This window comes from Phaethon aethereus (genome assembly GCF_964289735.1).
Source record: "Phaethon aethereus genome assembly, chromosome: 1".
In the NCBI taxonomy this organism is placed as follows: domain Eukaryota; kingdom Metazoa; phylum Chordata; class Aves; order Phaethontiformes; family Phaethontidae; genus Phaethon; species Phaethon aethereus.
In genome coordinates, this window is record NC_138575.1 from 204,843,303 (window position 1) to 204,864,569 (window position 21,267).

Genomic DNA, 21,267 nt, shown 5'->3' on the forward strand with positions numbered 1-21,267 from the left:
ATAGGACTTAAGAATGCCTGGCATGTATATGAAGCTCTGTAAGCCATGCTCATTTGAGGTGGCTGGTTTTGTTTCTTTTTAGATTGTGATGGATTTCAAACACCCTGATGGCCATGCAGTGGCAATTATGCTGCCCCGATGCAGTTTATTGGTGATGGCTGGAGAATCCAGATACCTGTGGACACATGGGTATGTATAAGAGTCCCTGCATTGCTGATAATAGAAGAGTAATATATGTTGTTTGGTTGGTCTGTTAATGACATTCTATATTTAAAATTGCTCTGAAAGAAATCAAGTCAAGTTTTGTAATTAATATACAAATTCACTCCTCTGCTCAGATGCTGCTGACGTTAAATTGAAAAAATTGGGGATTTTAGGAAGCTAATTGCCAGTCCCTGAGCTGCAGTTTTCTGCTGCTGTCACAAGTGGAGTTTGGCTCTGAAATCGCTCTCACTTACATCTGCGGTGCGAAAGTCCTCAATGACTCTGAGCTGGCAAAGAACTGATTGTAGTGCAATTAGCTTCACCATTTCCTTTCTCTCTTTTCAGCCTACAGCTTTTCCCATTGCATCACATATGCCAAAGGCTTTAGAGAAGGGCTGGTTTAAGAGAGTGACTTCCCCTGCACAGAGGGCATGGGGGCTACAAAGGGGAGTCTCCTCCGAGCTCTTCCCAACTACTTTAGGGACACTTTAACTACCGATAAGGCTGAATTGTACTGAGCAGGTTTGGGATCCTGGAAAGAGATTCCTTGAAATGTGTCTTGAGGCTTTGCTTATTGTAGAGTTTAAATACATGCTTTTTAAGTTGTGCACCACCAGGAGATACTTACAATAGGAGAGCTGAAATTGGCAGAAGATCTAAAACCTTGACGAGCTCTAAGAGTGACAGCAGTGCACTTCAGGAGAATTGTAGAAACCTTCATATTGGACAGAAATGCCCACAGTAAATGTTTCTTCCTTTGCTTGACCCAAGCCATCACTGGTTAGAGCAGGAGAGTCTAATTACATTCTGTATAAATTAAACATCAAATCCTTTTATTGGCAGAAAATTTTCTGCCTTTTAATTTTACTGGTTAATTTGTATTATGAAGGAGGGTGAATATGAACTCCCTAATGACCTATACATTTTTAATTTTTATAGAGTGCTTACACCACCTGTATATTCCCTCATTAAATAGTTGTAAAAAGCAGTGGGTACTTCTGACATGCATCATTGTAGAAGCCCAGGGAATTGAAGTCCTTTGGTTTTTGGTATACAAGATTGAACACTGATACCAGCATTATAAGCTTCTTATTCTGTCCTGTGAAATACTGTTAGTTGTCTTTTGGAAAGGTTATCTACAACTCTAAGAACGTAATGCAGTTACCATGTCAGTGATGTTGCTGGCCTGGGGACCAGGAGGGGCTCAGGGAAGCCAGGAGGCAGCCCTCAATCCCAGGTATCAGGCAGCTCCATGGGGCTGGGCTGAGGCCAGTTTGGGATACCAGCCTGGGGGTCAAGGCCTGGATCAGTGGGGCAGTGGCTGTGCACAGACACAGCTGGGGCCACATCCGGGGCTGTAGCTGGGGCAAGGCCCAGCAAGACAGCCTCTGCTTAAAAGCAGCTCCCAGGGGAAGGAGAGACAGTCCTTGCTGAGACTTCTGACTGTCTTCATGACAGCTTTCTGCAAGGCCACCAGCTCTGCTCTTCACAACCTGGCCCTGGGTAGCCAAAATCCCAGGAGAGGCAAGGATGCACGCAGGGCACTTGCAGTACTTGCCAGCAGACATTCACGTTGGGGTAGTGTACCTGCCTACTAAGGACTGCAATGAGATTACTTAACTCACTTGTACCTTCAAGTGATGGTTGTCTTTTGAGAACGAATGACATAAACTACATTTAAAATTAAGATCACAGGTCTTTCTACTCGTGTTAGTTATTCCTGTCCTAGTGCTTGTCCACCTTTTCCAAAAAATAGTCTTTCTGTATATTTTTAAAAGCAGTAGTAGGTCAAGATACTCAACTGAAGTAAACTTTCCATCATGCTAGCATACTATTGTAAAAAACAAGATTAATCATCCAAAGGGGAAGTGTAGTTGATTCACTTGTATACATAATGTCAGGATGTATTTATGATCACTTGTGATGCCTTTTATCTACTCCTCAGAAGTCAAATTAGAGAGCAAAAGGTTCAGTTTTGGAATTATTATGGAAGTGGTTTCAATATGTATATTTGAATGCCAAGGGAATTAGAGACTTCATTTTGACCCTGTTTAAGTGCACAGGCAAAGGATTTTTGTTCTCTTCTCTCTGAAAGGGAAACTTATGGTTAAGAAATCAGCTATACAGTGTCATCAAGGAGAGCAAAATATACGTGCTCTTTTTGTCTCATAGGTGAAAGTAAAATTATTGGCTTTTCTGATGAGGTTCATTTTTGATTGGGTAACCTGGCAAAACACCATTCCTGATACCGCAATAGTAAAACAACTCTGTGCCAAGCATGTGCAGCATTTTATTTTTTACATTGGGAATCCTGTTTTTAGCCCAGCCTTTATCTAGAGTTCTTGTTTGTTGCATAGGCAAAAGGAAATTATGTAGGTTGAAACTAGAACCTTGAAAAAGATGACATTTTTGAAAATATTAGCTGCTATGCTTAGCTTATTGCTGCAGGTACAAAAGAAAATCAAGTAGAAAATCTCAAAGTTGTGATTTGAAGTGCTCCTGTCCAGGGAGTCTTGGGCATCCTCAGCTGATTATTTCATCATAGCTTCATTATCTGCTGTGAGCAAGGCAGCTCTGTATTAGCTCCCATCCTTTCCATGGCTGCCTCTGCGAGATTCCCATTCTTGGGACTGCTCCATGTCTACTTTTTGCAACATCTACATGGAGCATCAGTGTGCTGCTTACTGATTTGCAGACAGAAAGGACGTGCATGCTTTGTCCCTGTGACTGGATTAGAGATCAGCTTCCCTGTGATTGGAAAGATGGCATACAGTGAAGTACAAAATGCTGATCAGGCTGCAGGCTGCCTTCTCGGCATTTGGATCATTCTTCTTGGTTAAGTACAGGCACTGGTCAACAGTTTCATGTGACCTGCAAAGAAGTTCCAGTAGAAATCTGAAAAGAGTTTGAATGCTCTGCTTTATTAGAAGTTGTAAGACACTTTTTTCCCCTTTTGGCTCAAAAGACAGTTGAACTCAGCTAAACAATATGGAAGTCAGTTTTATACTGAGAGTTTGTCCTGGTGGGAGTCAAGTACTTTGAATTCAGCAGCTCTGAAGGGGTTTCACTGAGAGGCCAATTCCTTAGAGATATTCTTTTTTTTCCTTGAGGAAATTTCTGCTTTAATCTCCTTGATGACTAAGTTCAGGAAGCGTTTCAGTGTGACAGTAACAGCTTTGAAGTGCTAAGCTATTTCTCTGGAGAGTTTCCATTTTGTTCCAAGAGTATCTACTTTTTCCCATGTGCAAGTGATGGGAAAATACATGTGGGTGCAGCTGTTTCTCCCCTTCCCCTTCCCCTTCCCCTTCCCCTTCCCCTTCCCCTTCCCCTTCCCCTTCCCCTTCCCCTTCCCCTTCCCCTTCCCCTTCCCCTTCCCCTTCCCCTTCCCCTTCCCCTTCCCCTTCCCCTTCCCCTTCCCCTTCCCCTTCCCCTTCCCCTTCCCCTTCCCCTTCCCCTTCCCCTTCCCCTTCCCCTTCCCCTTCCCCTTCCCCTTCCCCTTCCCCTTCCCTTCTGCATTTTACTTTCTGATTTTCTTCTTCTCAACTTTGAGAGAGATCCATTTGTAGAGCTATTAAAAATTCTTTGTTTTGGTACTTTTTTTTAATGTAAACCTCTTTATAAAGTTACTTGAAACTTTTGTCACCCCAAGAAAGTTCCAAATCACTTTCATTTTATGAATTTTGTCCTTGCAAGAATGTTTTTGTGTTCCATTAAAATCTGTGCCAAATCCAGAAGTAGCTTAAGAAGATCTCCCAGGTTGCTTGCTTGCTAGATAGATTCTGGTCAAGAAAGATCTACAGCAGAGTTTCTCCACTTAGGCACTTTAGCAAATCTCCTAAGTGCTACATTCTTTGCATCTTCTATTGTTAATAAATCGAAAAGCAATTCTGTTGCAAAGCAGAGTTCATTGAAGAAGCTCGGTTGTAACAAGAAACTTCAATCTGTTGATGTAGAGCTCAGGCATTTCTATGCTTTTATACCCATAGCCACCTTTTTTAGTAGTGTATTTTATCTTCAACAAATATATCTTTTTAAATATAAAATAAATATATTTTAAAAAAAAGTCCATGAAAAATAAATGCTCAAACTTTATGGGAGGAAAGGAAAAGAGGGAAGGGAAATGTAATTGCTTGCAATTAAATAACACTTTAATTAACATCATTAGTTTAAGTGTCAGCTCCTCTTTTTTTCTCTGAAATTGAATAAGTTGAAAACTGAGAAGCAGCAGTACATTAAATAGCATATTGTAATCACACTTGTCACAGTATTTAAGAATTGCCTTCTTATAAAGATGGATTGCTTTTTTTCTGATGCAAATTGAATTATTCTTTTATTTTGTGTTACTTTGTTTTAGGATTACACCCCGAAAATATGATGTCATTCAAGCATCTGAGCTTGGGCAAAAAGTTGGAACAATCACTGCTAATGTTGGAGATTTAACACTCAATCGGAGGGAAACAAGGACATCATTTACATTCAGGAAAGTGAGGAGAAGCCCTTGCAATTGTAGTAAGTGTCTTGAGGTGATCTTCAAGTCAAAATTGTAATTTATCACCAATATGTAATCATTTTATTTATTTTTTGAGCAAACCAGTTTATCCCTCTGGGTAGTTTTGGCTGTCCTGGTAGCTGTTCCTGAATGGCTCAGGGTTAGGCATAGTATATGGTTTGAATTGTTTGCATCCGTGTGACTGCTGGAGTTTCTCTATACAGGAAGGCATTTGGCTTGCTCCAGAGCCAGGCAAGTAATCTGGAATCTTGTATTTCATTGGGACCTCAAGTGCCAGAATAGTGTAACAGAATAGAATTAGTTACTATTCTTCAGGTTCCTGTCAGTTTTGGTTGGGTTTTATTTGAACTGGACTGTAATTTTGTGAAAATAAGTGCATTAGAGAAGGAAAAGCAGTCAGATCTGCAGTTATAGAGCCATGTATGTGCCTTAGGGCAATATGGATAATAGGTGCCACCGGATAGGTGGCTCAGTGATTACATGGAATTGAAGTCCATTTGTGCCCTCAGAACAGAATTTCAGAGGCTGAATTGCAATGATGTCATGATCTTTGATTTTCGGGGCACTGTCTCAGTTTTGAAAACATAAACCTCATTAACATAGCAGGATGAATGATCACTGCAAGCAGGCTGTAGTACACATGGGCAGGTTGCTTTGTTTTAAGGTTATCAAACACTTCTGCAGTTTGACCTGCATTTCTGTTTTTAAAAAATAAAGGAGGAATGAAGCATTTTTTGCCTTTTAATATTTCACTTGTAATTTTATTTTGTTAAATAAGTTTAACCAACAAGGTATGACTTAAAAAAATTTATTGTTTGTGTATCTGTTGATATATCTAGTTTACGCATCTGTCTGTGACAGCCAGAAAGGACAGCAAAACCAGATACAGCCTTCATTTCCCCACAATGAGATGGAGGCCTCGAAGCTGGAGCAAGAATATGTACACAAGGTGTATGAAGAGATTGCCACACACTTCAGCAGTACCAGGCATAGCCCCTGGCCCCGAATTGTAGAGTTTCTCAGGTCCCTACCACACGGGTCAATAGTGGCTGATGTCGGTTGTGGTAATGGAAAATATCTAGGCATCAACAAGGATTTGTATATGGTAAGTAGTAGCTACTGTCATTTGTTTTCATTGGTACTCATGTTTATTCCATCGTGCAGTTGTAGCATGTGGGAGCTTCAGTTGTGGGAAGAGTGCCAAGAACAGAAAGCTGTTTGCTGATCCAAGATCAATTACCAGTTGTGTTAGGTTTCCACATCCATTCACTATGAGCATTACCCTTTTCTTTTTTTGAAGCCACTTTCGCTTTGCAAGTCAAAATATATTCATTTAAAAAACCAACCAATAATGGGTGCAGTGGATTGAAAAAAACGTAGCAGATGCTTTAGCCTTTGTTGTAGTTGTTGTTGAATAAGCTTATTAAAAGGTAAAATGGTTGGGCAGTTTGAATGCTTCCAACAGGTTTTTCACTTGGCTGGTGAGTGGGGAATGCAATGTACACGTCCCTGGAATCTCTATGGGCAATACTACTTTTCATATATTCTCTTCAGTTCCCTTTGCTGTGGTGGTGTGGCCCGTTTGTGAATGATGTCATGTTTGGCGGTCCCACCTCTGACTCTGTGCGTAGGCGCTGTAAATATGCCAATGTAAAATTCATAGGGGAGTCTCAACTTCAGCGCAGATTTCTGGCCTTTCTCTCACTCTCTTTTCTTCACTTTTAGACAGTTCTGACATCATTCTTGCTGATGTTCTCACCACCTTCCATGTCTCACAGTCTGTACTTAGCCCAGTTTTACTTCCTCCCTTCCTATGAGGGAGACATGAGGCACATACAAATACGAACCAAGAGATAGTTTTTATTGCAAATATTTCAAAGACTTTTTTGCAAGGGTCAAACTTGCTGTTGTTTTTACCCAAAAGAAATCTTTGAGGTGTGTATTATGCTATCTGCTCCCCCCCGTTCCAGAATTGTCTGATTCTTTCATGTGCTTGTACTGTGAAACACTTTGAAATTCAACAGGCTTGAAAACTTCTATGTAGGGCAAAACATTCATTATTAATAATAAAAGTCAGACTTGTTTGTCTGTTTCAGGAGTTTCTGTCCTGCTATTTATATTCAGCTATAAAACATAAGTTGTTATTTACAGCCCTGTCTGTATTTCTAATGGATTTATTTCCATTATTGTTCTTAAAAGCTAGAACAAAATCAACTGATTTATAAGTAGGCATGTTTATGCTTGACTGCTGTAGCCTGAAAATAATTTTTAATGTTCAGTACGTGTCAGTCTTTCACTCCTGACTCCTGTATGAAAAATCAGCAAACCTAACTAGAGAGGAGAAAAATTTATTGAGGTACTATGAAGGTCACACGGTCCTAGAATGAATTGGTAAATTTCTGTTGTGTAGGTTTGTGGAAGGCTTTTAGGGCGAAATCTCTGCAAGATGCTGTGTTGAGAAATTGCCAGCAGCAGTCGGCTTTCTGGAGCCCCCAGTTAACCGACTATGGGAGAGAAAGATCACATATTTACTGGCAGTCAAATGAAAGCCAGCTCCTCTCCTCTGTTACTTCAGGAGTTACCTCATTTCATACGTGCCTGCAGGAGAAATCCAAAATCTGAAAAATGACAGTGAAAGGGTGGAAACTTTTAAAGAAGTAGTTGAGACAGTTGAAAAATGGAATCTGGGAATTGCTTCATTCAGTTGGCCTCCCTTGACATTTTATTTTCTACTGGTGACAACTAGTTCTTCTTGGTTGGAGCTGGACTTTAGACTTTGTATTTGCTTACTTTCATCTGCAAGCTAGCCCAGAGTCTCAGGAGGATGGATGTGACTCCTTTCTACTATATTTATTTTTATATGTCAGCCAAAGCATGGTTAAAGAAAAAACAGTGTATACTGTGTTTACAGATGTTTTTAAACTTTTGACAAGGTATCTCAAAAAGACTAAGAGAACTAACTTATGTAGGTGAGAAGAATGGTGTGGTGTTACACTGGTTTGGACACAAAGGAAGGTAGGGCTGTTGGATATCATTCAGCACTGATGGAGGCTTATCAGTCGGTGTCATTTAGATCACCTAGCACAGATAGGAGTGGTTGCTACTAGTGAGGACAGTGAGGTGATCCAAGGGGACCTGATGGTTTTGGAGCAGGTTAAACTGCAGCAGTCTGTTTTCTGCTGAGAAGACAAAATACTTTGGGCACATTGGGTGGAACTTACCATCACAAAATGCCAGAAAGCCAAGTACTGAGCCGCAGCAAAGTTCTAAGAGACGTTAAGATCACTTTGTTGTTTGGTAATACAAACCCTCATGCTTTGACCTTAAGGAAAGTGCCAGTAGACAGGAGTTGGCAAGACATTTTTCTTATGGTCGGCTTTTGAGAGAGTGAACAGTACTGATGATTTTTTTGGTGCATATTCCTCTAAAGCAACTGGTGATGGCTATTATTTGAAGCAAGGTACTACTTTAAATACTTCCTTATTTCTGTGACTGCAGAAGTGACTGACATCAGTTCTTTATTTTGTGGATTCTGATTTGTGGAAAATCAGCACTCATTTATTCCTTAATCGGAAATAAGTATTCACATATGCCACGCTCCATAATATCTGAAAACTCCTGGCAGTCAGCCCTGGAGACTGGAAAAAGGGAAACATTGCACCCATTTTTAAAAAGGGTAACAAGGAGGACCCTGTGAACTACCAACCTGTCAGCCTCTGTGCCTGGGAAGATCATGGAGCAGATTCTCCTAGAAGCTATGCTAAGACACATGGAGGACAGGGAGGTGATTCAAGACAGCCAGCATGGCTTCACCAAGGGCAAGTCCTGCCTGACCAACCTAGTGGCCTTCTAGGATGCAGTGACCACACCAGTGGACAAGGGAAGAGCTACGAATGTCATCTGTCTGGGCTTCTGTAAGGCCTTTGACATGGTCCCCCACAACATCCTTCCCTCTAAATTGGAGAGAGATGGATTTGATGGGTGGGCTGTTGGGTGGATGAGGATCTGCTTGGATGGTCATAGCCAGAGGGTAGTGGTCAGTGACTCAATGTCCAGATGGATATCAGTGATGAGCGGTGTCCCTCAGGGGTCCATATTGGGACCAGTACTCTTTAATGTCTTCATCAGTGACATAGAGAAGTGGGATTGAGTGCACCCTCAGCAAGTTTGCAGATGACACCATCTTGAGTGGTGCAGTTGACACGCCTGAGGGACAAGATACCATCCAGAGGGACCTGGACAAGCTCAAGGAATGGGCCCATGGGAACCTCCTGAGGTTTAGCAGGGCCTGTTGCGATAGGACAAGGGGTAATGGTTTTAAACTAAGAAGAGGGTAGATTTCGACTAGATCTAAGGAAGAAATTTTTGACAATGAGGGTGGTGAAGCACTGTCACAGGTTGCCCAGAGAGGTGGTAGATGCCCCATCCCTGGAAACATTCAAGGTCAGGCTGGACGGGGCTCTGAGCAATCTGCTGTAGTTGAAGATGTCCCTTCTTATTGCAGGCGTATTGGACTAGGTGACCTTTAAAGGTCCCTTCTAACCCAAAGATTCTATGATTCTGTGATATTCCTTAATGGGACTTTTACTTCTATTCCCTTGCCATAGTGTTCTATAGGAAGTACTGTAGAATAAGTGTTAGGGATGTATCAGTATTATTACCGGTAGTCCATCTCTTTGGCATGGTTGATGGTGTTGATGAGTGTTGCGGTTTAACCTGGGAGGCAGCTAAACACCACACAGGCATTTGCCTACTCCACCCACCCACACCCTGCTGTGGGGTGGGGGAGAGAATCAGGGAAAAAAAAGTAAAATTCATGGGTTGAGATAAACACAGTTTAATAGGCCTGATAAGGAAGGGAAAATAATAGTGATAGAAGAATATACAAAATAAGAAATGCAAAATGCAATTGCTCACCACCCACTGACCAATGCCTGACTAGCTCCCGAGCAGCGGCCCCCAGCCAGCTTTCCCCCCAGTTTATATACTGAGCATGACATCCCATGGTATGGACTATCCTTTGACCCTGTTTGGGTCAGCTGTCTTGGCTGTGTCCCCTCCCAGCTTCCCGCGTGCTGGCAGGCCAGCATGAGAAGCTGAAAAGTCCTTGACTTAGTGTAAACATTGCTTAGCCACAACTAAAACATCAGTGTGTTATCAACATTATTCTCATCCTAAATCTGAAACAGAGCACTATACCAGCTACTAGGAAGCAAATTAACTCTACCCCAGGTGAAACCAGGACAATACGTCGGCCTGTTGAACTGTTCTTTTTATCTGAGGGAGAAAAGAGCAGTCTTCTCCACTTTTTGTTGTTCTCCTGGATTCTTATTTGGGCTCAACAGAACGGTCTGATTATACAGTGATATTTCTCATACTGTGTTACTTCCATTTACCACGGGTTGGGCACGGATCCAAGGGTGAGGAGTTAAAGAATACACTTCATGTATCGGGTGTGTCGTTGGGATAAGGAGAATGCTCTCTAGATGCAGAGCATCATTTTCCTCCCTCATTTACTCCTCTTGACTTCGGGGCATAAAATCCAGGGAGAAACTTAATGAACCACTGCATCCTTTCCTGCGCAGCGATGGCTGTGGCTCTTGGTAAGATTTTATGCACAGCGCACTGGAGCTCTTAGCCTAGGTCCTGTTGGGAAAGCAGCAATAGAGCAGTGCTGTGAAATTAGGAGTTATCTAGGGGTTGAGTAGAGCATTGTCAGTACAGGTGTGTAGGTTGGTGTGTTTTGACTTGGAAATACTGAAAACCTGAGGCAAGCACGTTCTGATGGCAAGCAATGTGCTATAAAGGTTACTGTACATTTTTAGGTAGGATCCTTTAAGTAGCAGTGCTAATGGTAGACCAAAGACAAAGGTATCTCTCTTGATGGTTTTAATCTTCATGCATTGTCTGAAAATGTCTCTGCTGTGGCCTGCACTATTGTAGTTGCTTCAGTTTCTTTGGATTATTACATATAGCCTCACCTACTTGAGTGTGGTTGTGTGACAATGAAACGCTCAGTGAACATGTCAGTGCTGTAATGGCCACATTATTCTGATGCAGTGAAAGAGCAGCAATTCATGACAAACAAATTCAGATTAAGTATGTTTGAGCAAGAGATGGAATCCAAATGTGATGTAGTTAATGCAAAGACTGGAGAAAGATTGAATTTAATAAAGTTTCAGATCACTTTTTCTGACACACGCAGCTTTTTTATTGTTTGAATGAATGCAAAAGAGAGAAATGGTTTTAGGTTTGGGGATTTTTGCACAATCCCTTCCCTGCCCAACCTCATTTGGGGGAATTATTTTAACAGTTTATATGTAAGTGCTTTCAAGTTTAATATTCATATCTGTAAGCAGGAGTTTTATTTTTACAGAATACGTTTCAGCCTTCCCCATCCCCCCATCACCACAAGGGTTTCATTCCAGAGCCAGCTGACATCACTGCAATGCATCTCATCCATTTTTATGAGCTTTAGTTCTGTCTCCCAGTTTCCAGTGTTCAGGTAGGTGTGGTGATGTGTAAATCCCCACAGGAGTGTTCAACATCCTCAGAGGGCTAGGGTGTGAGTGAAGGACATCGAAGCCTTTCAATTTTGTGGTTTACAGTTTTAATTGAACTGATAAATAGTGGGAAATTCAGTAATAAACAACTGCAAATGCCATTGGGTAGATATTTTTTTATAGATAAAGGAATTACTCTCCTTGCCAGAATACTGATGCTAGGAAGAAAAATGATGGGAATGTAGGAGCCCAAATGCTTTGCTTTAATACAGACATTTCTATTTCTGTAGTGCCTGTCATTCAAAGGTAATCAGTAATGTTGCTTGTATTTCCCGTGACCTTGTAAGACACCCTTTTGCTGCGAGATGTGCAGTTCTTTGTTTTCTGCATTACTTTCCCAAACTGGGATCTGCTGAAATTGTTTAAAAGTTTGATTTTGCCGGGGTGTGGGGAAAAAGAAGGTGAAGATTTGCAGCAGCATGGTTGCATAATGGTGTGTGGGTTTTAGTTACGCTGGGTCCATGTTGACTGAGAACAGGTTCCTGTCCAAAGGACTTAGTAGTGGGTAAAAGCAGGAAGGACAAAACTAACTTGCAAAAGTATATTTGGAGCCAGTTCACTGTACTTTAGTGGTTGGAGGGTGAGGCAGAGGAACCTTTCCTGCTCTTTTCTCTCAGTGAATAGGAATCACTAAAATGATGAGAGATATGGGATGAAGAGAGCTCGTAAGGAACTGGGCAACAGCAGCACAAAACCAGAACAAACGTGAACTGCCCAACTCGGTTCTTATGCTTTGTCATTGAGAAATGAACTTCATGTTTTAGACACAGCACTTTGTTTCCACAGACAGCCTGACTGTACGCAATGGAAAACCATAACACTACGTGAAAGGAATGCGAAAGGCCTGACTCAGACCAACTGGAGCAAGGAGATTTGTCTCTCTTGCTGTGCCTATGCCGGTGTGTCTTTTTTTCTATGTGTGTGTGTGTTTGCTGGAATGTAATTTGGTTCCTCGAGGCTCTCATGCCATCAGTTACAGCTGAAGTGTTTCTCCAGGGAGCCACATAATTCCATTTGGGGGCTGGATTTCAGAATTAGATGTTATTTTCTTCATCAGTTTCTAATGTGCTGAATCAATCAGGTTTCCAGATACTTAAATGAACTAGTTCTACCAGGTAGAGGTAGTTATAATGAGATAACATAGAAAGAAAATATATAATGGTGGGCAACATCGGCCTGTCTTTACCTATCTTTATTTAAGCTTGCAGGAGGATTTCTCAGTTGCAGATTTGCAGCACCATTATAAAGCAAGCTATTTATTTAGTGTCTTTTGCCCCCTAATGATCTATTCCAAACCACTGCATTAAGTAGATTTATAAAACTTAGTTTAGCTACGCCTGACTGAAATGGTTGAGGTGAAGGTGCCTGGGAATGCAAAGAGGCGGGATGGGATATCTGCTGGTGTTCTCCCCTTCCCAGGAAGCCAGTACAGAGCTGCTGCAAACTCAGACAACTCACAGATATTACATTTGTTTCTCCCTTCCCTTATCCTCTTTTATATTAGTCTTTTTTGATACTTCCATTAGCCTAAAGGTTTGCGTTACCCAGTGTGCCTTTTTCATAACTTTTGTGATCTGCTGGGGTTCTAGTTGCGGAGTTACAGGCCTCCAAGCTAATACAGATTTCCTGGCTTAAAACAAGTGTTGGATGCTGTTAATGTTTATCCAGATACAATGAAAATCAGTGCCTGAAATACCTGTTAAAAATGTAAGTGGATCCTGAGCCCCAGTACATAGATGTCAGTGGCCACTCTGGGGCTCCTGTGAGCCATTGTCCACATCACAAAAAGCAGTGAAGAGAGTGGTGGAGGTACCTGCTGAAAAGGCTGGGATGTGGGAATGGCTGTCTGGAGTAAACCCGAGAAGCCAAACTCCTTTGGGGAAATACTACAAGTTGTAGAGAAACTTGCTGAGAGCTGGACTCGCTGAGAGGTGGATTCAGCTGAATAGTTAGCCATGCTGTTTAAGATATATATGAGAAATTGGGGTGGTTGAGCAAGGAACTTGATTTGGAAAACTGGGATAACAGGTATAAGAAATTATTGAGAAGACTTGCGGATAATTAGAAATAGGGAACCTTAAAAATGTATACAGCTTGGCTCACCAAGAGATGTATTGGATTCTGTTGGGTTTGGACAATGAACTAATAGTAATTTGTCTACCTTTCTCCACTCTTCTAGAAGAAATGTCAGCAAGGACAGTATCCTGTGCTGACCATCAAAATTAGAGATACAAACTGTCAAAAATTAAAGCATTGCAGTTATATTTTGAGATTTTTTTTAAAATGTTTTGATTACATGTTTAATTAGAGAAAAGTAAAACTGTTCTAAATTAAAACATTCCTTTGAACCATTTTCTCTAAACGAAGCTTCATCACATCAAAGCTTTTGCATGCTTCAGAATGTAGAAATCGGTAACAGAATTGGGAAAAGCAGAGTTTGGGTCCTCTGCTCCTTGCTGTAAATGTGTCTGTAACCATAAAAATCACAGGCTCATTTTCCAGCTGTAATGTAATCTTGCATTGCACCACTGAAGTTAGCTGCTTTTTGGATAGCTTATTGTTTTCTAAGCAACTGAAACCAATGTCTTTTGGTTTTTAATGAATGCATGTTTCTTGTAATTTAAAAAATGCAGGAATGTGGTGATTATAATTCTTCTAAAATATCATACAGAGATAATTCTAGTAAGGATGCTAAATTTACTTAGCTTCAGCACCAGGCATATCTGTGGTGACTCCCACTGTTCAGCATTTATGCATATATGCGTAGCACCTATTATAATGTTTACACTTAAAAGCACATAAAGTTTTAGACTAATATACCATTTCAGACCAGCTGTGCATTCCAAGTGATCCATTTGAAGGTCTCAATTTTCACTGCAAAACAAAATCTCTTCGCTTTGGATGTAGGTTCACTTTAATAAGTATGACAATACAAGTAAACCTGTCTTTGTAATTATTTGATATAATTTAGATGCAAATGAGGACTTCATATTCTGGCAGTCACGCCTTTGTTCTCATTCTCAGTTCATTGGATTTCATCAACATGCAGTGTCGTCCTTTTCAAGGTCATTTTGGGAGGGGAAGATTGAGTGCCATTATCCAGCCCGTTTTTACTATAGACACGCAGGCCAAAGCAATTTGTTCTGGGAAAGCTTATTGTCAGTGGAAGTTGCAAGCATCCTTCCCCCTCCTTCCTCCAGCCATGAATTTGGTCCTTTGAGTTTCATTAAATACAGCATGCTAGTGTCTTAATTGCAAAAGTAGTTGAAGGCACCAGTAATGAGGCGTGGAATCTCTAACATGCAGGTTGTCAGCTAAATCCATTCCATGATGAGAGTAATTTAAAGACATTTCAGTTGGCTCCCAGTGTGAAATGATGGGAATTTATGTTTACTTCCAAGTAAACGTGAGTTTCCTTTTTTTATTCATAAATAACACTATTCACTCAGTGCTTCAGTAAACGCGAAGACAAGGCCAAGGAATAAACGGGAAGAAAGCAATGCTAGGATTGATCTTTTCAGGTCTGTTTAGAGGTAATTGGCAGGACAATAGGTACATATTCATCGTACTGGTTTTTTTGAGGATTATCTTGGGTTGTCAGGTTGGCATTTTCACAACTGTTTCATTTACTTTGGACCAGAAGTCAGGGACCTGACTAGAAAGTAGCTCACTTGGAAGCTTTCAGGACATATGACTGCAACAGAATCCTGGTTTTCTTCAAAACTGTGATGGTAGACTGAAAGCTAAAATTATTTGAACCAATAAAATGAAAAGTTATGATGGAAAAGAAATATATTTTCATTAATCACTGCAAAAGAGATTTTTAATTTTAGCAGTATTGTTGTCTCTGCTGGCTTGATTAACCAGAGCAAGTTGTTTGCTATTCTTTGTGCATCAAGGATACTTTAGTATTCTTTCTGTGTCAAATGCAATAAACACTGTCAGCAGTAATTATTTAGGATTCTGAATCTGTTCTCTGCTATCTACTTGTCGCCGATCATTGAAAACAAAAATAAATCTAATATTCTCAAGCAAGATGAGTTTGATATACAACTTGGTAACAGGGCTTTGGTTTGAGTATTCAATGTGCGTGGCAGATGTGAAAATGATGGTGGTGCATGCCTCACTGCATTTGTTCTTTCAGAAGGGTCTTGATCAGTTTGGATTTATTGCTTTTATGCAAGCAACTGAAAAACGTGAGCGCGTGCTCGTTCTTACCATCTTTGACCTGGACACTGGGCAAGGTTCAAAGCAGGAAAAAAAGAAATGTTTTATGAGGTGTCCTGAAATAGTTCCTAGGAGTCACTTCTTTTGGACTGTACAGAACCTTGGAAAATTACGTTGTGCTTAAACTTTTGTGGATTGTGATACTGAGGGTGAAGAGGACTGTACCTGAGCACTTCCTTACTAGTACTGAAATGACAAAACCTGGGTGTCATAGAATCATAAAGGTTGGAAAAGGCCTTTAAGATCATCAAGTCCAACCGTCAACCCAACACCACCAAGCCCACTAAACCATGTCCTGAAGTGCAACGTGTACACCTTTTTTGAACACCTCCAGGGGTGGTGACTCCACCACTTCCCTGGGCAGCCTGTTCAACCCAGTGTGACCACTCTCTCCGTAAAGAAATTTTTCCTAATATCCAGTCTAAACCTCCCCTGGTGCAGCTTGAGGCCATTTCCTCTTGTTCTATCGCTAGTTGCTTGGGAGAAGAGACCAACACCCACATCGCCACAACCCCCTTTCAGGTAGTTGTAGAAAGCAAGAAGGTCTCCCCCTCAGCCTCCTCTTCTCCAGACAACCCCAGTTCCCTCAGCCACTCCTCATAAGACTTGTGCTGCAGACCACTCACCAGCTTTTTTGCCCTTCTCTGGACATACTCTAGCACTTCAATGTCCTTTTTATAGTGAGGGGCCCAAAACTGAACACAGTATTCGAGGTGCAGCCTCACCAGTGCTGAGTACAGGGGCACGATCACTTCCCTATTCCTGCTGGCCACACTATTTCTGATACAAGCCAGGATGCTGTTGGTCTTCTTGGCCACCTGGGCACACTGCCGGCTCATGTTCAGCCAGCTGTCAACCAGCACCCCCAGGTCTCTTTCCACTGAGCAGCTCTCCAGCCACTCCTCCCCAAGCCTGTAGAGTTGCATGGGGTTGTTGCATGGTGACTGAAGTGTAGGACCTGGCACTTGGCCTTACTAAACCTCATACAATTGACCTGTGCCCATCAATCCAGCCTGTCCAGATCCCTGTGCAGAGCCCTCCTGCCCTCCAGCAGATCAACACTCCTACCCAACTTGGTGTCATCTGCAAACTTACTGAGGGAGCACTCGATCTCCTCATCCAGATCATCGATAAAGTTATTAAACAAGACCGGCCCCAGAACCGAGCCCTGGGGAACACCGCTTGTGACCGGCCGCCAGCTGGATTTAATGCCGTTCACCACAACTCTCTGGTCTCGGCCATCCAGCCAGTTCTTTACCCAGTGAAGAGTAAACCGAGTAAAGAGTAAACCACAAGCCGCCAGTTTCTCCAGGAGAATGCTGTGGGAGACGCTGCCAAAGGCTTTACTAAAGTCCAGGTAGACAATGTCCACAGCCTTTCCCTCATCCACTAGCTGGGTCACCTGGTCATGGAAGGAGATCAGGTTGGTCAAGCAGGACCTGCCTTTCATGAACCTGTGCTGGCTGTGCCTGATCCCATGCTTCACTTACGCCACCAAAGTCACCAGATTGTCATTTACACTTGTAGATTCAGCTCTTGTGAGTTCAGTATTTGACTGCTTCAAATGTTGTCAGGTTACAAATGGCAACTGAAAGGAAAAGAAAATACTGAGGTTGAGTTATGTGGCTTCTCCTGTTGCTGGTTTCAAGGTATGTTAAGAGCTGGTTTTGATTATGGCCTCAAGTTGCGCCATAATCAAGAACCTGCTTATGGCCTCAAGTTGCGCCAGGGGAGGTTTAGATTGGATATTAGGAAAAATTTCTTCACTGAGAGAGTGGTCAGGCATTGGAACAGGCTGCCCAGGGAGGTGGTGGAATCGCCATCTCTGGAAGTGTTCAAAAAACGTGTGGATATGGCGCTTCAGGACATGGTTTAGGGGACATGGTGGCGCTGGATTAATGGTTGGACTTGATGATCTTGAAGGTTCTTTCCAACCTAGTGATTCTGTGAGGAAAATTAGGTTGAAACCTGTTCTGTCATAAGCTGGTTCAAAATCAGGGTGCTATAATGAGCTGTCTAATATCCAGTCTGCCATCTTTGTTTTAAGTAAGCATCAGGGGTTTTTTTTTCTTTTTATCTATACCTGGGAACCATATATTCCTCTTACTTAAGGCTATTTTCTCACACTTGCTCTCGTTTTTATTTTAAGCTGAAATGTGTTACCTCAGTAGGAGACTGTGATGACTCTATTACTGTAAGCATCAAGTGAAAAATCATTTTCCAGTCATGTAGTTATCCTCTTACGAAAAGCTTAATGAAACACTTTCTGTTACAGGTTGGCTGTGATCACAGCAAAAACCTGGTGCATATTTGTGGAGAAAAAAATTTCCAGGCTTTTGTTGGTGATGCCCTGTCGGTGCCAATGTGCAGTGGTTCCTGTGACGCCTGCATCTCTATTGCTGTAATCCACCATTTCTCAACAGCGGTAAGTCGCCCCTCTCTGTGCTCCGCTGCGCTGTTGTATTGCTGTGCAGAGCTACTGATATGGTAGAAGACCTGCTAGTGTGGGCTTGTGGAAGCAAAAGGAAAAAACAACATGGGGGGAGATCGAAGGTTTGCACTTGGTGTAAGCAGTTGTCGGAGCAGAGTTAAGCTGTTCTGCTGCTGCTGCTGCTGCTTAGACTTTCTCTTCATATTCTCCCTCTGCTTGTCAGGTGCCCTTGCTTCTACTGGCACTTTGATCCAGGTGTTTGTGTTTCATTTTCGTCTGCTTGCAATTAGTGACATTGGAGAAGGGGGCTCTGCTCTGGGAGTCAAGAGATACCTTACCTCCCCGCTTAGATCTTGAGCAGATCTCATGTGTTTTTTTCCCCCCTCTGTGTGTTCATTGTCCACCTGCAACGAACAGCAGGGACACTACTCACTAGTCTGCCCCTATCTCTGGGCTGTGTAAGCTTCTCCTGGCAGCAACTGTGCAACTGCAACAAGTTTTTAGACCATGGAGCTGTAATCTGTGGTGGGGCCCAGTGGTTTCTCTGTACCGGAAATACAGCAAATGTTTCCAAATGTGATATAAAAAAGTAGGAAGACGTCTGTTTTGGAGCAGGCTGACATGTCTTTGGGTGGTCAGAGGACCTATGTTTAAGCTGTAAGTCTGACCCTTCAGCTGCAGATTGGGGTGTGTATCATCAGGTGTGGTGGATCTGAATCTGGGATTTTAGATATTGAACAACCTTCTTGAAGAAGCGTGTGTCATTTCCAGCTGGGCTGATGTGTCCAAGAAGTCCTGCTCAGCATAGCACTGTTTTTCCCAATGGAAAGAGAATTGCGTTCAGGAAAATGGCTTGGCTTGCGCATGGTGATGGGCTATATTATAAATGAAAATGGATAATGGAAAAAATTCCTCTGATTTTTATTGTATCTTGGGGGGGGGAGGGGCAGTAAGGAGGGATTCCTGCCATTCCATACTCCTGTCTCTCTGTTTATGTGCTAGCTTCACACTTTGCTTTTCCTTTATAGGAGAGGAGACTGGCTTCTATCCGTGAACTAGCCCGGCTTCTAAGACCTGGTGGAATGGCTCTCATTTATGTCTGGGCAATGGAACAAGAATACAAAAACCAGAAGTCTAAATACCTTAAGGGAAAGAATGGCAGTAAAGGCAAGGAGGAGGAAATCAATACTGGCACAGCCCACAGACCGCTTAGCGATCAAACGCTTGATAGCAGCAGCCAAGACTCAGCATGTCCTGACCGACTCTTTAATGACTCGGAGGGTGAAGGCTGTGATGCAAAGCCAGTCGTGGCCTCCAGACTGCCTGTTCACACTAACCGAACATCCTTTCACTCTCAAGATTTGCTGGTTCCCTGGCACCTGAAAGGTGGCACTAAAAAGAAAGGAGAAAGTGTTGATACAGTGTCATTTCCAGCTGGCTCTAAGGAGTCGCAAGAGCTCAGTCCTGTTTTCCACCGTTACTACCATGTGTTCTGTGAAGGGGAGCTGGAAGCAGCATGCAGATCCCTGGATTGTGTGAGAGTTCAAAAGAGTTACTATGATCAGGGAAACTGGTGTGTCGTTCTAGAAAAGCTGTAGCCTGTGATGTTTTGTTTGTTTGTTTTTTTACAGCATTAAAGGTATTTTTAATGCAGGCTGTAGCTATTACCTCTTTTAAAATAGCAGAATAAAGATTTTATTGAGTTACTAACAGCAACTAGCACTGTGTGCGTGTGTTACCAAAATAATGGCCAAACTCAGATACTACCTCTGCAGCGTGTTTATTTTACTTTGGTGAATTACAGTGAAGAGGATTAAGTGGGAAAATACTGGCCATGGAAATCAGTAAGGCCATTGTTGAGCTTTTAAAGGCAAAGGGCTCAAGTCTCCCTTCTCTTACACCAGTTTATGGTGGTGTAGCCACAGTGGCCCTCCCTACAGCCCACAGCTAGTTGGAATGAAGCTCTAGGCAGAAAAGGTAAAGCTGTTTGCTGTATAAAACTGTGGGTCAGGGAGGAGGGAATGAATGGCACGTGAAGCAGTGTAGCTGAAGAGCCAAAACATTGCCTGAAGTTCAGGAGAGCGTCCTACCTGTTTTGGTGTCTGTCAGGGGTCAGAGGTCTCTTTGAGCCTGGAATTTACTCTCTTGGTCATGGTACTAATGATTTCATCAAGGGGAACTGGAAAGCCAGTGGGATAGCACAGCCCTTTCTCTGTTCCTTGACCGTCAAGCACCCACAATTCATGTTGTCACTCCCCAGATTTCTCTAGCTCTTCATTGTAGTGTTGTTTGAAAGCTCCTCTGAGGTGTGAGGTTGCCCAGCTCTGCTAAATGCTTGCTTTGCTGGAAGCGCAGGGCTCTGGGCCTCTGGTGTGGTGCCAGCTCGCATGCCCCTGGAAAAAAAATGAGAAAAAGATCAAAGTGAAGGCAACATTGGTGCAAATTTTCTGCAGGGTAGTTTCAATACCTAAATGTTGGCAATGGAACAAGTTTTATTTATTGTACTTCAGCAGAACAAAGAACTGCAGTAGAGGGGAACTGATGCTGGGCTGGCTGACTCACAGCAGCCGTTGCCTGCAATGACTAGCACAATTTATTTAACACAGCTCTTGTGCTATCAAAGGAGCGTGCCACATGCAATGAATTTCCAGAATTAAAATGTAATGGACTGGATTTTGCAGGGTGAGTGGCTACTGGTGCTCCTGAAAACCAGTACTGCTAGGCTATGCCCCCATTGCCCTTTTCATTGATTCACTGCCTCTATTTGTAGCAAGATCTATATTATAGGCAGGTCATTGCTGCGGTAATTAACGGCATCTAAACTGAGGTGCCCATCCAGAATCACGGGGACTTGGAGGACAGCTGTGTGCCCTTGGCCTACTCCTGCCTGCCTCAGACTTGCAGGTTTGCAGACTTGCAGAAGGGTCGCTGTGCTGGCAGCCTGCTCCCAGTTGCCATTTCTCCCAGGCTCTGCCATTTCCTCCCATCATATAACGGAGAAAATCTGAGGGGAACGACGATGATAACAGAGGAGCTTGCTGCCACCACAATTCATCTGGCCTTGCTCACTACCTGCTTCCAAAGAGCCCATGGGGAAAGAGATCTCATTCCTCAGCTGCACAGGTTTTCCTTGTAGCAGCAGCTCTGTCCTAGTGGATTTCTTTTCTTCTGCTCCCAGCTGATGGGCCAAGAGCAGAGGGCAGCCCTGGGAAGACATGCAGGAGGGTGCTGTGCTGATAGTTGCCACGAGTAACTGGCAACACCGAGTAATACATATTCAAGCTAAGAAAACTTAAGGAAATGTGGCAAATCAGCTGTGAGATCTGGGTTGT

General features: G+C 42.6%; 1 protein-coding gene across 1 annotated transcript in view; it reads left to right on the plus strand.

The window, feature by feature from the left end:
* The window catches only part of ALKBH8 (alkB homolog 8, tRNA methyltransferase), a 58,593-nt gene extending 38,972 nt beyond the window's left edge, over positions 1 to 19,621 (plus strand). The window contains exons 8-12 of the mRNA XM_082002895.1: positions 83 to 189; positions 4,559 to 4,713; positions 5,554 to 5,819; positions 17,780 to 17,929; positions 18,964 to 19,621. Coding sequence (XP_081859021.1) covers positions 83 to 189; positions 4,559 to 4,713; positions 5,554 to 5,819; positions 17,780 to 17,929; positions 18,964 to 19,533 — 1,248 coding nt within the window. The 3' untranslated portion in view covers positions 19,534 to 19,621. The remainder of the gene's footprint in view (positions 1 to 82; positions 190 to 4,558; positions 4,714 to 5,553; positions 5,820 to 17,779; positions 17,930 to 18,963) is intronic.
* The last annotated feature ends 1,646 nt before the right edge of the window (positions 19,622 to 21,267 follow it).